This window comes from Passer montanus, unplaced genomic scaffold (genome assembly GCF_014805655.1).
Source record: "Passer montanus isolate IOZ18808 unplaced genomic scaffold, ASM1480565v1 scaffold57, whole genome shotgun sequence".
Lineage (NCBI taxonomy): Eukaryota > Metazoa > Chordata > Aves > Passeriformes > Passeridae > Passer > Passer montanus.
In genome coordinates, this window is record NW_024370705.1 from 2,137,156 (window position 1) to 2,151,759 (window position 14,604).

Sequence of the window (14,604 nt, forward strand, 5' to 3'; positions counted from 1 at the left end):
ATAACTAAGCCATTTACCAGCTGAACACACTCAAGACCCTCTTAATTGTGAAATAACTGAAGTTAAAGCCTGAGAATTTTCTCTCAGAAGAAACAGACATCAATCCAGCTGTGGAGGTTCCAAAACAGCCTCAAACAACCTTATTTTTCATAGCAGACACAGAAATAAGTACACTGCCTAGTGGAAATGCCAGACAAAACTATGCATGATGAATCTTTCTACTAGCAAAGAAAAATCATCTACTGAATACTTGGCTGGTCAAGCCTGATGTACCACTGTAGAATTGTTAAGTTTGCACCCCATTTCCCAATCATGGAGTAGTTCAGTTCCTTCCAGTAATGATTAAGTCACGATGTGCTTCAGTTGCCGTCACCTGGAGAGAGGACAGCTCTTTCCTGTCACATGTCAAAGTCCTGGAGTTCACTGCCCAAGCCCCATCTAAGATTCCCAACAGAGAACTCTGTCTCTAAGTTTCTCACTTATATTGAAAACTGAGCAGGTTATGATGATGGGAATCCTGTTTAAGATTGTTTTCTCAGTGTGCATGATGAATCTTTCTCTCTACTAGCAAAGAAAAATCATCTACTGAATACTTGGCTGGTCAAGCCTGATGTACCACTGTAGAATTGTTAAGTTTGCACCCCATTTCCCAATCATGGAGTAGTTCAGTTCCTTCCAGTAATGATTAAGTCACGATGTGCTCCAGTTGCCGTCACCTGGAGAGAGGACAGCTCTTTCCTGTCACATGTCAAAGTCCTGGAGTTCACTGCCCAAGCCCCATCTAAGATTCCCAACAGAGAACTCTGTCTCTAAGTTTCTCACTTATATTGAAAACTGAGCAGGTTATGATGATGGGAATCCTGTTTAAGATTGTTTTCTCAGTCCCCTGTGCCCCAGCAGAAGACAGAGTTCATGAAGCACACAGGTCCTGCAAGGGACACCATCCTCTTCGCTGGGGCTACACATAACCATTGGTTGAAATATTTAATCCAGCAATCCTAAACTTTGTACGACAGCTGGAATACGTGTAATTAACTCAAAACCCTCTGAAGTAAAATTTAACTTCAGTAACATGGGACTAGTTCACTGCCACTGCTGTTGGATCATGTGAGCGTTTGGCTCCTTGCAGGTACCAGCAGCGAGCAGCAGGGACCAGCTCATTCACAGGAGATGGCTGCCTTCCTCTCCAACCTGGTGAGTACCTGCTCACACCTCCTCAGGCCTTACAAAAGACAGAGAGAACACAATACTAGAGATTCAAGTTCTTTAAAGATTTTAAATTCCTTTGTTACAGAGACCATCTTTCCTTTCTGTGTTTAAACATCACAAAGAGCAATGGGGCTTGGGGCCATGAAGATCCTGTTCCACTGTCTTTTCTATGTAACAAGATAAAATGAAATAATGAAATGAAATGAAATGAAATGAAATGAAATGAAATGAAATGAAATGAAATGAAAATTTAAAAACAGCTCTGGCTCTTCCACTGCTATGGTACTTTACTTTGTCTTCTAAATTAATGAAAACAATACTAAATATTAAGCACTCTGATTACTTTCCAAAATAATGAATATAGCAAAAGGCTAAGAAATCATGACATAAACTTTTAAATAAATTACTTTCTTCACTTCATCAAAAGATAATTAATATAATCCATCAAGAGTTTCCATAATCTTTAAAAGGGAAGAAGTGATATGTGTCATCATACATTATGGTTTGGTGTATATTTGTTGCTGTCCATGATTCTCTCTTCCCCATGCCCAGGTGTGACACCTTTATCCAGCCAACTGTCAGCTGTTGCAGGTGCACAGTGAGAGTTGCACTATCAGAACACCTTTCCAAACTCCTTTTCCTCCTTGCAAGCAGAGTGATGGATTATCACCTTACACCCATTTGCTCTGGCACTGTGGCTGAAGGTTGTGCTTTGGCAGCAGATTAGAGGGATTTTGAAAAATGTTTAAATTCAAAGGATCCAAAGTGAACAAAGTGGAAGGACCAGTGTGGCTGCAAAGTCTCTGGCCTTGCACAAAACTAGAGAAGTGAGAAGCTGATGGAGATTTTATTTTTGCTTTGCAGGTTCAGTTCCGGGGCCTGTTTCAAATGATCTTTGTGCTGGGAATTGGTGGCAGTTTCCCATATGGATTCCATATTTCTGTCATCAACTATCCTTCTGTGGTAAGTAGCCATCCCTCTGAGGCTGAAAACACAAAGGTGAGAGCCTCTGTTCTCCCATAATCCCAAATTTACTGAGCACTCAGCTGATATGTGTAGGTCTTTTCTTTGCCTGACAGTAACATCACGTGTAGAGAACTTTTCCTCCTTAAAAGAACTGGGTAGCATTTTCTGTTTGAAATAAGCTGCTCAGCTGATATGCTTAGGTCTTTTCTTTGGCTGACAGTAACATCACATGTGTAGAGAACTTTTCCTCCTTAAAAGAACTGGGTAGCATTTTCTGTTTGAAATAAGCTCTTCCATGTAGTGTTCAAGTCTCCAAAGGAGGGCACAACACAAAATGAGCTCTCAGGATGCTCGCCAGGCAGATCCTGACTGATACAGACTTGCAGTGTGATCTCAGTGAGCTTGTTTTACTAAAAAAGTCCCAAAATAAGTCCAATAAGAGAGCCACAGGCTTGATCTGAAGTACAACAGCCAAATGTGAAGGGGTCTTATACCCATTATCCAGGCAAATCTCGTTTTATTTTTCAGCACATCAGGAAGTTTATTAATGAAACCTGGATAGATCGACATGGCTCTCCCCTGCACCCCGAGACAATCATGCTGCTGTGGTCCTTCATCGTGTCTGTTTATGGGATAGGAGGATTCCTGGGAAGCCTCTGCTGCGGCTACCTGACTACAAAATACAGGAAGTAAGTGCTCCTTGTAACAGCTCAGCAGTCAGAAAGTGCAGGGGAACACCAAGGGGCACAAATAAGTCCCTTCTTTTTGGTTGAAGCAGCCCTGTTGAAGACAATTGGTTTGGTTTCCTGGATATCCACTTTTTCCAAGCAGCCTTCTGTCCTTTTTATCTGCCCTCCCCAGGGAACTGTGTTCTGTGAGGGCTGCAGTCACCCTCACATCACCAGATCAGTGCCTCTGGGACTAGTGGTATAGGATCACATTCTCTTCAAGGTCCCCTACCACTCTTATAAAGATCTCCTAACCTTTACAAACTCCAATAAAAGAGCTGTGTGTCTTGTGTTGTAACACACTATATGCAGTTATTCAAACACCTGGAAAATATCCTTATGTGACAAAGAAGAGTCAGATTTCCATTTAAATGCACTCATTTTGGGGTGGTGACATTACATTAAATATTCAGATCTACTCTAGCAATAAAATGGAGAGAGGAGAAAAAAAATTCCTTGTAATTTCACTGTAAAGATATAACCAGCAAAACAAATGTCCAAGAGACATCTCTGTTCTTGACAATTCCATTTTACTGAAAGCTAGTTCCAAACTATCTTTGCCACTGGACAAAGAAAGGATTCCTCACCAGTCTGGTCTGTTCTCGGTGCCTTGTGTGTAACACCACTAATTTCATTTGCAGAGAAATTGCCAAACATATCTTCTTGGTGTGACCCACTTAAAGATCTGCTCCACAACACACTGATCCAGGGGCCCCTCATTTGGGTCTCAACAAACCATCTTAACCTGCCTGCAATTGTGTTCTTTCCTAACAGGTAAGTGCCCCCAAGAAATTTCTTGTGGGACACTGCCTCATCCCACACACTGAGAGTCTCCCAAGGCTGGAAACAGGATCCTGCACCTCTCCCATGGGTTATTTAACAACCCAATTGCTGAATCACAGCCTAAACACAGAGTCTCTGTGGTCCTCAATGTGGGCAAGGGGGCTCTTGTCTAACAAATGTCACAGCAAAACATCTGAGTGTAAAAGACTTGGAGCCTGAGACACCAGGGTGGTGAATGCACCAGCCCACGATTCTCACAGAGGGACTTTTGAAATGAAATATGCCTCTAAAAAACTCTGTCTGCCATCTCAGAGCACCCATTTAGCCAAGAGTGTCTTTGGTATGAGCCATTCTAGAGTGGGATCCGTGGACTCAGACTATTTGTGGGGAACAGCCTGACATTTTATGAAGATATATAGCCATTTAAAAATCTTGGTGACAAACTGGGCCACTCCTTCAATCTTTTTCCCTACTTGTACTATGGAAAATGCTGAAAAACTGGCTAAATTCTAACCTAAAAAATGTTTATTAATTCAAATCTAAAACATCCTAAGATTTAAAAGAACCATTTTGACTTAGGATAAGTCAAAATTATTTCTGCCATTCCTCAAAACAGTAGGAACGGCTGTACCACGCTTCCTCTCACAGCAAGAGTAGTCAAAAGAGTACAAGAGGTTCTCATTTCATACTAAATTCTCAAGGTCTTTTTTTCTTTTTTTTTTTTTCAGGAAAAAGTGCCAAATGTTCACCAACCTGATCATGTTGGTAGCTGCACTTTTCATGGGCCTCAGTAAAACAGCCAAATCCTTCGAGATGGTTCTGGTTGGGCGCTTTCTCTATGGCGTTGGTGCAGGTATGTCACCAAGGCCTGCAAGGCTGCAGGCCCTGACCTGCTCTCCCGGGCTTGTCTCTACAGCCATCCTTGAAGAATGGTTTTTAAAGAAAATAAAACCAGGCACTCAATAAAAGTTGCCATTCACTGCTATTTTTCTTTTGCAAGAAATTGTAATCTAAATAGCAGAGTGAATGGAAATGATATAAGAGAGGGAGGTCAAAAAGTTAAGCTTTTCTAAATATTTAAACTGCTATTTATCCTCTTGTATGTTCAAGGTTTTTCTCTCAATATACATCCTCAGTATGTAGGGGAGATTTCACCCAAGAAGTTGCGTGGGTTTACCAACGCCACTGTTGCTGTTTTTCTGACCCTGGGAAAACTCACAGGACAGGTTGTTGGACTACGGTAAATTCTCCAATTTTTCTATCAGGTTACACTAAAAGTAGAAATGTTTCTCTAACTTTATCCTCTCACCTAATCAGTGACTGAGAAACGCTCTCCTCCTCCCCAAAACATGCCTTAGCTTATGCCAGAAGAAAAATATTGATTGTATTTGAGGGAAATATAGTTTTAAATATAGAAGGCAGACAATTATTTACTCGTAATCTGATTTCTTCTTATTTCTATGCTTTTTCTACTAGGAGACTTCCCCTTCAAAATTCATTGTACTTACATGAAAAGTCTTAGCAAATGTTTGGCTCTTGTGGCCAAGCAGTGGTCAAATGAGTCTCATCAGCTCTCTAGACATTATACTGGGTTCTAATGACATTCAGAAAAATTTTCAAAATATCAGATAATTCCTTTAAAATAAATTGTCAGAAATAAAAATAGCCAAATTTGTGAAATCTGCCAAATTAAAATTCAGGGGTTAATGCCAGTGAACCCTTTAATGGAATCTGAGCAATCTTTGTCACTGAGAAAAACTTCCTGAACATTCATTCCATTATTTCAGCATAATTTTGTTTCGCATACACTTTCCAGGGAGATTTTAGGAAGCGAAGCTTTGTGGCCATGGTTGTTAGCATCTAGTGGACTTTCAGCACTGGTTCAACTGGTTACCCTCCCATTTTTCCCTGATTCACCATCCTACCTCCTGATACAGAAGGGTAATGAGGAAGCCTGCAGGAAAGGTAGAGTGTCTGCTTTCCTCACTTAATTCCTTCATCTGCTGTGTCACAGGAGAGCCTCTGCAGAAGGGCAGGCAGGGCAGGGCTGTGCTGCACACTGCAGTGCCATGGAGCACGGGCACCTTCACAGACAGCAGCTGAGCTGCCCCTGGCAATGTCTGTGTTAACCTGGGCCTCTCTCAGCCCATGAAGACAAGAAACACAGGTGTATATCAGCACACCTAACCTTTCCCACCTTGGTGGGCACTGCTTTATTTCTTTAAAGGAGATGGTCCAGGCAGCTGTCCTTTTTTGTATTGCTAAATAAAAAGTACTCAAATGTTTGCTATGTTCTCAATTAAGTAAACTCCCCATTAGAAAGCAGTTCTATACTGAGAACCAGACACACAAAATCCTTCAAATTGCTCACTGCCCCTGCAGCAACCAGGTGGCAGAAGCAGCACCAGCACCTTCTCCAGTGGACAGGCAGCCTAAAGGGTTTAATACAACCACCCCTGAAGGAGCTATCCTGGTAGGATAATCCACTTCCCTCCTTCTCCCCTACAGCCATCAGGAAGCTCTGGGGGGAAGGAGACCACCAAGCAGAAATTGATGACATTATGAAGGAGAAGGGTGCAATGGCGAGCACGAAAACCTTGCGTGTCCTTGAAGTAATAAAAGAGCGATCCTTGCGCTGGCAGCTCTACATTTTGGTGATTGTCATGACCACGCTGCAGCTCTGTGGGATAAATGCAGTTGAGTGCTCTCTTCATCTCCAGGACAAGAGAGGCAGCATTACAGACCTCTCAAAGTCAATGTTATCAAACCAGGTTAGAATTGTATCTCAAATGCAACACCTTTTTTCACAGGTTCATTTCCTCTTTGCATTTTTCAGATATACTTCTATTCTTTTGAAGTATTCCACACAGCCAAGTTTGAAGAATACCTTATCCCATACGTGTCCCTGGGAGTTGGGTTGTGTGAGTGCTTGTCCTCCATACTGTGTGTAAGTCTTTTCAGATTTGAGTTTGAAGGAAAAATTTAATGTGGTCAACAATTGTGCCTTTCCTTTCTTATAAGTGGGCCCAGGGAAATTTTGCATAACCTAAGCCACATCTTCCTGCTTCTGCAAAACCACAGGCAGGATACAAAGAAGTTTTTCCCCCAAATTATTTGCATGAGTGTGTGTCTTTAGACTCACTTTTTTCTGCAAAATAACAATCTTCTGATGTTCTAGATTAGATGTGTGTACGTATGTGTGGACAATTTGACACATGCCAGCATGCAAAAGAGGGAACAGTCTAAAAACAACTTAGGATTGACTAATAAACACAGCTTAATTAATAATGAATTCATTTTGAAAAAACTAATCAAATTCATTAGGAACTAAGAGACTGTCAAATGACACTGATTTATGCCAACTATTTAGACAAATCTTCTGCACGGAACACATGGAGAGAGGAGGAGTGATTTCCTGTGAGGCCTGGGGTTTGTGAGCTGTGTTTTGTGCCTTGCAGAGCACCCTGATAGACCGCTTTGGGCGGAAGGTGCTGCTCTGGGCTGGATACTTGCTGATGAGCTCTGTGCTGGCGCTGCTCACCACGACCCTGTCACTGCAGGTAAAGAGGCAGCAGCCTCCTGGCCACTTCCCCAGCCCCCCTTTCTGCTCCTGACTCGCAGGAGATGTATAAAACCTTCAGCCAGTGGCAGGAAGCACAGAGCTCTGCTCTTCTGTCCTGTGTCTAATGGTTTGCTGTCACTGGTTTGTCACTTTTAGCATCGCTTTTTCTGGATGCATTACTTCAGTGTTATCTTGATCTTCCTGTTCGTTGTCTTCTTTGGAATTGGACCCTGTGAGTACATCACTGGTTATGCTGGGAGGAAATTTGGTGTTGAATTGGTTGGCAACACCACTGGCAGAGGAAGAACAGGCTAGTGCCCTGCTAAAAAGTTCTGGAAATTAAGGAGGGAAGGGCAGACACATACAAGTGGAAGACAGGAAAAGGATGCAGACACCTCAAATTTTATTGCTGATCACATGATCTAAATAATTTTAAACAGTATCATCTTCTCCAGAGGGCATGAGACAGAAAATTCAAAACAATTTCTAAATTAATCAGCTAAAAACAGCATTCTAGGCATTGCCAGGTACATTACAGTAATCATCGTCAATAACTTAACAAATTAAGTTTTTGCCTACCAATATGCTCCAGGTGGAAGTGTCCACAGGAGCCAAAAGGGAGGCTGGTTTTATAAACCCTGCACCAGTGACAACTACCAGTGCAATATGGCACTGCACAGATCCACCGATACCAGAAAAATTATTCCAGTGCACACAAGAGGAACCTGAATTAACTGCTGGATTCCATTTCTGGAATCAAAGCCTTTCACCCTCATAGCAGAGGCCACCTACCAACAGGTGACCTATTCTGCCTGTCTGTCCCCTCTGCCACTGCCACTGGAGGAGCTTCAGCAGAAATAAACCTGGTATGTGTTTGGCTTTGCTTTTTCAGCTGGAGCCACCATATCTGTGATGGTTGAGATCTTCAGCCAGTCATACAGACCATCAGCCTTTCTGATTGTTGGCTGCATCAACTGGATGGGACTCTTTGTACTTGGGATGATTTTTCCAGTAATTGTTGTAAGTGACTCTCAGAGGATCCCTCTTTCCAGGCTAATCTATTTCTGAATGCTGACAAGGGGCAAAATAGTAGCAATAAATTGCAATGACATGCAGAGCTCAGCACTCTGACCAAACACCAAACCTGCTCAGAAATTCCCCAGCCTTGTCAAGGAGCAGCAATTGGACTCAGGTCAAACATGGCCTGTGGGAACTCTTGGTTTGGTACCTGTCCTGGACTGTGTATTGAGCACACCTTTGAATCTGAACTTCTAAGACACAGGCTTGCACTAAAGGGCAGGGAAATAGAAATGAGTTTCTTATTTTCCTTGCATTTCTGCCTGCAGGATAACCTTGGACCCCTCTGCTTCCTTATCTTTTTGGGAATCCTTGTTTTATCAGCAATTTTCATCTACCTGTATCTTCCTGAGACCAAGGGAAAATCAATCATGGAAATAAAAGCAGAATTCAATAAGCTGAACTTTGGGAAAAAAGAAGCCTCTGTCACTGAAAATAACTTTCCTAAGGAACAGTTGTCTTGCACCAAGCTCTGAATGTTCAGAGAAGAAATTTGCATCTCTTAGAAAAGACAGGAAACAATGTTGCAATAGAACTAAAAAGGAAACATTAAAAACAGACTGCAAGCTCTTCCGTCTCATTTGTTTTTTCTTTTTTAAGATAGATATGAAAGTCATTATTCTAGAGTAACACTAAGTACCTCATAAGCAGGAACCTGCTGGCAAACAGCTCAGAGAAGAATATCAGAAATACAAAAGAACAAGTGAAATATTTTCAGATGAACCAAGGTAAAGAATGATTAAGAAGGCTCAATGACCAACAGTCATGCGGCTGGGGAAACACAGAAGTCTGAAGTATTTGGCTGACAGGAATGCAGAGGAAAAGCTAAATACATGGTTTAGGGTGGGCCAAGATGATACAGACTAAAAATTAACACCTCAAATTCAGAAAACAGGTTTCAGCATGACAGCAGAGAAAGGCATTGAAAGTGCAGTTTGCTGCACAACAGTCCTGGAGATGTAATTGAAATCTCAGTGGAAAACACCCTGGTAACTCTAGGCGGGAGAAGGACCTGCTAAACTGAGATATTCTTGCATGCAGAAGGAGGAAAATGGCTGCTGTAAAATAAAGCAGGCTCTGGAGAGCATCTCTGCTGTCTAAGGAACTGATTTCCAACCTGGTGCATCAACTTCTGGGAATTACATCAGATGTTTTCACAGAAGAAAGAGTTTGTTTTGGAAATGTTTTTCTTGCTATGTAAGCAAGCTGGGAATAACGGCTGATTATTGTACCCAGCAGTAAAAATAGGTTGTGAAGTTCATTGGAAATAGTCTAAGTTTTTCCAAGTGACCAGTAACAAGTATAGGATGGCTTGTAACTAAACAGTTTGGATCATGCCACCTGCTTTCCTCTCACCACTGAAGAAAATATGAATCAATATTACAAACTACAGCTCCTCTCCTTACAGATGGAGGTGTCACTTGTGTTTGTTTTTAACACTTTGGCTTAGGAAACATACCCTGAAAAGGCTTTTTGTAAACCGGATCTTATTTCTGGGTTTTTTTAGGGTTTTCATTATTTTCAGAATGCATCCAGGAAGCACAATCCACAAACGTGGGCTGTAAATGAACACTGACACAGTAATTTCATCTCCTGACTTTTTATTTGCTGACTTTTTACAGCAAGGGTGCTACAGTGAAGGAACTAACTTAAAATCAACATACTCCACACAATCATAGAATGGATTGGGTTGGAAGGGACCTTAATCTAGTTCCACCCCCTGCCATGGGCAGGGATGCCACCATCTAGGTCAGGTTGCTCAGGGCCAGTCAACCTGACCTTGAACACAATCAGCTCCAGCACGTTCATACAGAAGTTTTCACAATTAAAAAGTGTCTCCTTAAATTACACCATTACAAGTATTTAATGCAAGCTATAGAAAGCCTGGAGAAAATGAAGTAGAAAAGCTCTTAACTCAGAAACTACTGGACACAAAGACACCCATCAGTTTTAACATGGAGAAATGGTCAAACCATTTATTTTATCCCCATCAGCATTTTCAACTGCTCTCCCCACACATCTCACTGTGAACACGCCCTACCAAATTCCATATGATGCCTCTAAATCACTTCTCTCATGTCAGGCTGTTCTAGGCAGCAGGGAGAACTGATCCCAGCCTTGCCACACGCTCCCTCCAGTCTGGATAAAAGCAGCTCATGTCAGAAAGCCTGTGGATTTCCTATCTCTCAGGAGTTATGACTGTTATGGAACTATTTGCACAACAAAGGAGCGAGTTGAAAACAAGCCTTCTCTGAGCATGTAGAATCCATCACCACAGTGGAAAATCAGGACTGATTTTAAGGCAGCTTTGTGGTGACTTAGTCATGGCTCAGGAAAGGTCTGCACAACACTGGGGTTTTTGTGTCACTGGGGTTTTTGTTATGGTCCATTCCACAGAGGGAGTTTCAGACCTCACAATTGAACGGTTCATCCAGTTTTTAAAGAACAATTACTAGGCTTGCATGAAGAGGTGCATTACCACCTACACTAGTCTCTGAAACACTTGCTTTTCCACTGGTTTAATGACTGGGCTGTATCCAAACACGAGGGGTCATTTTGGGTGCTTTGGTCTCCAGAGTGCAGAGGCTGGGTTCCCTCCCAGGCCAGTGCACTGTGTCTGTGTTAGCAGCCTGCAGATGGCACATTCAGCCTCACCTCTCCTGAGACACTCCCACCCCTCCCAAGGCACCTGCTGAAGGTACCACTGACTGTTTAGAGGCTCCTGAGGTGCTTACTGGCACAGTGGGCTGGGCCAGCTGGTGGGTGAGCTAGAAATAAAGCTGAGAACAAGGTGAGCTGAAAAAAAAAACTACTTGTGATCCAAAGACACCTAAATTCATTGTTAACACAAATATAAGCAAGGATAACGTTCCAGAATCTTTTGTAGGGGAGCTCACCCAACAATTATCAAAAGCATTGGGCAAACCAGCACAGGTAAGTCCATTTGCTGAAATTTTTTCCTTCCTTAGCCAGCTATGCCTATGCAAGGAGCTGTTTCTGAGTGATAGCCTTGATAAACTAATATAGCTAAGGACTCACCAGTATTTGCAGTCTTCTCTCTGGGAGAATATCAAGTACTTGTTCACTGTAATTTAGTTTTGTTGGGGTCTCAAAACTCTGGATTATTCAAGCTAGCTTTGTGTAGGATGATATTGCATGTAGTTGTCTGTAGGTGAAGACACTGGATGTATGTGGGATGTGTCCACAGGTACCTGTGAATGCCTCTCAAGAACCTGGCTGAGTGAAAAGCAAACCTCAGCCTCCACTTCCTTGCTGAGTCCTGTTGAATAAGTGCCACCAAACTGCCCGTAGCCTAGTGGTTACAGCTGAAGTACAAAAATTATTTATTCAGCTTGCTTGGACATCTGGCAAAAATATCTGTGTGGCATCCTGCTATTTGTAGTCACAATACCAGAGTAAAAGCTGCCTGCTGGTTTCACTACCAAACTGGAGGGGTTTTACCTGCCAAAGCATATGGCAGCATGCTACTGAGGTGAAGTCCTGAAATACTGGTATTGAGGGTCTTATAAGGATTTATACGGCTGTTATTTTCTTAATACTGACTGGTCACTAGTCACTGTATCAGTTTCTTCCTGAAGGTTGTAGAATATGAAAAACCAAAAGAAAACTTCTCTACAGAGCTGTAAACTTAATAAGATGAGCTGTACCCCAGATGCTGTAGCAGCAGTAACTTCAGTGAATTGGCTATGGATCTGTAGCCGCTTGTTTAAGCACCCTTTGTGCATATTCACTGCCCATTTTCAGAAAATGTTTACTTTGCTTTGGGAGTGATGCTTTGAAACTGTGGAAAGAATGAAGTTTTGGTGTCTACAGAAAGGCTTGCCGGGGAGCCCTCAGAGCCCTTTCTCTAAGCACTGGGACACCTGAACACATTAAAATATTACATAAAACTGATGTGTTTTATCCCTCTTTAAAAAAGACGATTTTTCTCAGTCTAGCAAACAAGTACTTGCTGTTGGGGAGGCAAGGGGTGTGTCTTGCATAACAGCTTCTGAATATAAAGCTAGAGGCCAGGGCTGGCATGCAGCTGGAACAGGTTTGTGCAGCTGTGTGGAAGGGCTATGTAATGGGACTTACAAATATACAGGGAATAACAAAGAGATTTTTCTGAAGAGGACATACAAGCTCTTCGTGACAAAGGAGGCAATAGGAAAGGGAGACTCTCTTAGTTATAACACAGAAAGAAGGAAAGGATTAGGGTGGGCTGGAATGCAAAGCTTTCCTCTCACAGGAAACCGTGCAATTGGGAAAAATAAGGATTTTTAATCAAATAGGGTTTTTTCCTAATTGAAGAACGGTTCCAAATATTTTCAAACTGCTCTAAGAAGAAAATAATGCTGATTAATGCCTCAACTTGATTTTTCTTTTAATAGTGATAACCTTCTTCCTGGGTAGGAGTTAAAGGCATGGATGTACCTACATTTGGCATAAAGTCAAGAGCACATGGTGTCCAGACAGGGGAGAACAGAGCCAAGCAAGTGGTACCTCAGCAGGATCTCCTTGGCTTATCCTGTACTGCTGTGGTCTGATGCACCTCACACCCAAACAAACTGTAAATGATGGCCAAGACTAATTACCCAGACAACTCCTGGTACTCAGGCTGGCTTGTTTTACCAAGAGGGGGAATTGCTGCCGAGTTCCAACGATGCGCTGCTAATGAACGTGGGTAAGAACAGCACAGAAGGCAGAAGAATGCCAGAGGAACTGATCCCCAGATCCCCTGTGTGTGGATCTGACACTGTGTATTAGCAGCAGGGAAAATCGAGGGCTGGTCATTAATATTAACATAGATACTTTCTTCTGTTTTTCCTGATATCCAGAACAAAAGCAGGATTAGGCTGTATTTGTTTAATGAGGTGGAGGTTGATTTAGGCCTCTGCTGTGTCAGTTCACATTTACCTCAGCAGGGAAGACTGCAGCAGGAGCCAGTGAGGTGCAAAATCTCTCTGGAACGAAATGCAGCAGCAGGACCATTGCACTCCCCCTCGCCCCTGACCTTCCCACACAGGCAGGGGGAGCCTGGTGGCTCGGAGGAGGTGCTGCAGATACTCCAGGTCACTGAGCTCCTGGAGCACCTGGACTAAGAAGCCTGAAAACTATGGAGTCTTTGTACTGACCTTTGACACAGCAGTGAGGATCTTGGAGTAGAATGCAAACCTAGACAGTAAGATGTCAACAAATGAAAGCCTTGCATATCAAAAACACGCACTTATTTTCACTGCAGTTTATGTACATAAATGCCTTCCTGGAGTTTCAAAACTTTACTTAATACCGCAAAGATAATAACATTCATTTTCTTCTTCCAACAGTATTTAGCAATACAGATCTCCCCTGGTCAGGTGATGTCCTTTGGTGGCTCCACAGACCCTTGTGCTATGTGCTTTCTCTACAGCATTGGAAAGTTAGGGGAGCAGGAGAACAAGGTCTACTCCAAATTGCTTTGTGACCTGATGAGCAAACAACTGAAAACACCATCTGACAGGTGAGCTCATACAGCAACTTGTCTGACATGGCTTTCCACAGCCTGTTAAAACTATTCATCCCAGGCTGGTCCTTTGGTGCTCTCTATTAATGTGCTGATTGAAGACATCAAATGCCATCAAATGAGCAACTCCCCAGCTAAAAAGAAAAGAGCCATTGCAGGAGCTGAAGCTGCAGAATTCTTTGGTTAAAATGATGTAGGGTCAGGCACTGTATGTACCCACAGATATCACGTGCAAAAGACCTGGTACAGACAGAACTTGATCACTAGGAACTCCAGAACACAAGTAGATGGGGCATTAAAAGGGGCAGGAGGAAGGGAGTGTGAGGCCTGGGAAGGATGAAGCCCCAGGGGAGATCTGCAGTGTGCCCTGGTGCAGGAGCACCCTGACCAGCCTGCAGCACTCTGCTCTCACTGTTAGCAGTGCCTGTCTTCCCTTCCAGAATCTACGTCAGCTTCTTTGACATCAGTCCTGGCAATGTGGGCTGGAACAACAGCACCTTCCCTTGAGGTGCCCTGGGGTGATCACCGCTTATTCCTGAGCCCTCACCGTGGTTTGAGAGCTGCAGTTCCAGTCACCTTCTGGCATCTGCCAAATACAAAAGGCATTGGTATCTCAGTTGCTGCTACTCACTGCTGTTTATCTTGTCTGCTGCTTAAATAAAAATGCAGAAGAAATCTTATGTCTGAGACCTTCTTGTTATGCTGGGAAGACCTGAAGTTGAGATGGAGGGTGCCTTCTCAAAATACTCTCAAGAAAAGCTTTTCTTTCAAAA

The 14,604-nt window shown here is 42.8% G+C and overlaps 2 protein-coding genes across 5 annotated transcripts; both read left to right on the plus strand.

Annotated features, from left to right (window-relative positions):
• Positions 1-1,071: 1,071 nt before the first annotated feature.
• LOC120510275 (solute carrier family 2, facilitated glucose transporter member 11-like) lies at positions 1,072-8,895 on the plus strand. 4 transcript variants are annotated; one of them, XR_005629446.1, is made up of 12 exons: positions 1,072-1,194; positions 2,074-2,172; positions 2,704-2,864; positions 4,415-4,539; positions 4,797-4,926; positions 5,503-5,651; positions 6,195-6,382; positions 6,523-6,633; positions 7,145-7,246; positions 7,405-7,480; positions 7,841-8,046; positions 8,141-8,233. XR_005629446.1 is itself a non-coding variant. In XM_039725931.1 (12 exons), the coding sequence occupies exons 1-12, from the start codon at positions 1,171-1,173 to the stop codon at positions 8,799-8,801; spliced, it is 1,500 nt and encodes a 499-aa protein (XP_039581865.1). In that variant the 5' UTR covers positions 1,072-1,170; the 3' UTR covers positions 8,802-8,895. The 4 variants fall into 4 exon arrangements, 3 of the variants coding, with proteins under 3 accessions (XP_039581865.1, XP_039581866.1, XP_039581868.1); XM_039725931.1 differs by lacking the exon at positions 7,841-8,046 and adding an exon at positions 8,595-8,895 and having other exon boundaries at positions 8,141-8,268; XM_039725932.1 differs by lacking the exon at positions 8,141-8,233 and having other exon boundaries at positions 7,841-8,129.
• Positions 8,896-9,077: 182 nt separating this feature from the next.
• On the plus strand, positions 9,078-14,338 carry LOC120510230 (macrophage migration inhibitory factor-like). The gene is made up of 4 exons (XM_039725824.1): positions 9,078-9,119; positions 11,152-11,259; positions 13,656-13,828; positions 14,272-14,338. Exons 1-4 carry the CDS (start codon positions 9,078-9,080, stop codon positions 14,336-14,338), a joined length of 390 nt encoding a protein of 129 aa, XP_039581758.1.
• Positions 14,339-14,604: the final 266 nt, after the last annotated feature.

Excerpts from the sequence above, each read along its gene's own strand:
- LOC120510275 (XM_039725931.1), top strand. The coding sequence starts at position 1,171 with ATGGCTGCCTTCCTCTCCAACCTG. Across the intron at positions 2,173-2,703 it reads TCATCAACTATCCTTCTGTG|CACATCAGGAAGTTTATTAA; the intron begins GTAAGTAGCCAT and ends TTTATTTTTCAG. Across the intron at positions 7,481-8,140 it reads CTTCTTTGGAATTGGACCCT|CTGGAGCCACCATATCTGTG; the intron begins GTGAGTACATCA and ends TTGCTTTTTCAG.
- LOC120510230 (XM_039725824.1), top strand. The coding sequence starts at position 9,078 with ATGACCAACAGTCATGCGGCTGGGGAAACACAGAAGTCTGAA. Across the intron at positions 9,120-11,151 it reads GGGAAACACAGAAGTCTGAA|ACACCTAAATTCATTGTTAA; the intron begins GTATTTGGCTGA and ends TGTGATCCAAAG. Across the intron at positions 13,829-14,271 it reads CTGAAAACACCATCTGACAG|AATCTACGTCAGCTTCTTTG; the intron begins GTGAGCTCATAC and ends CTTCCCTTCCAG.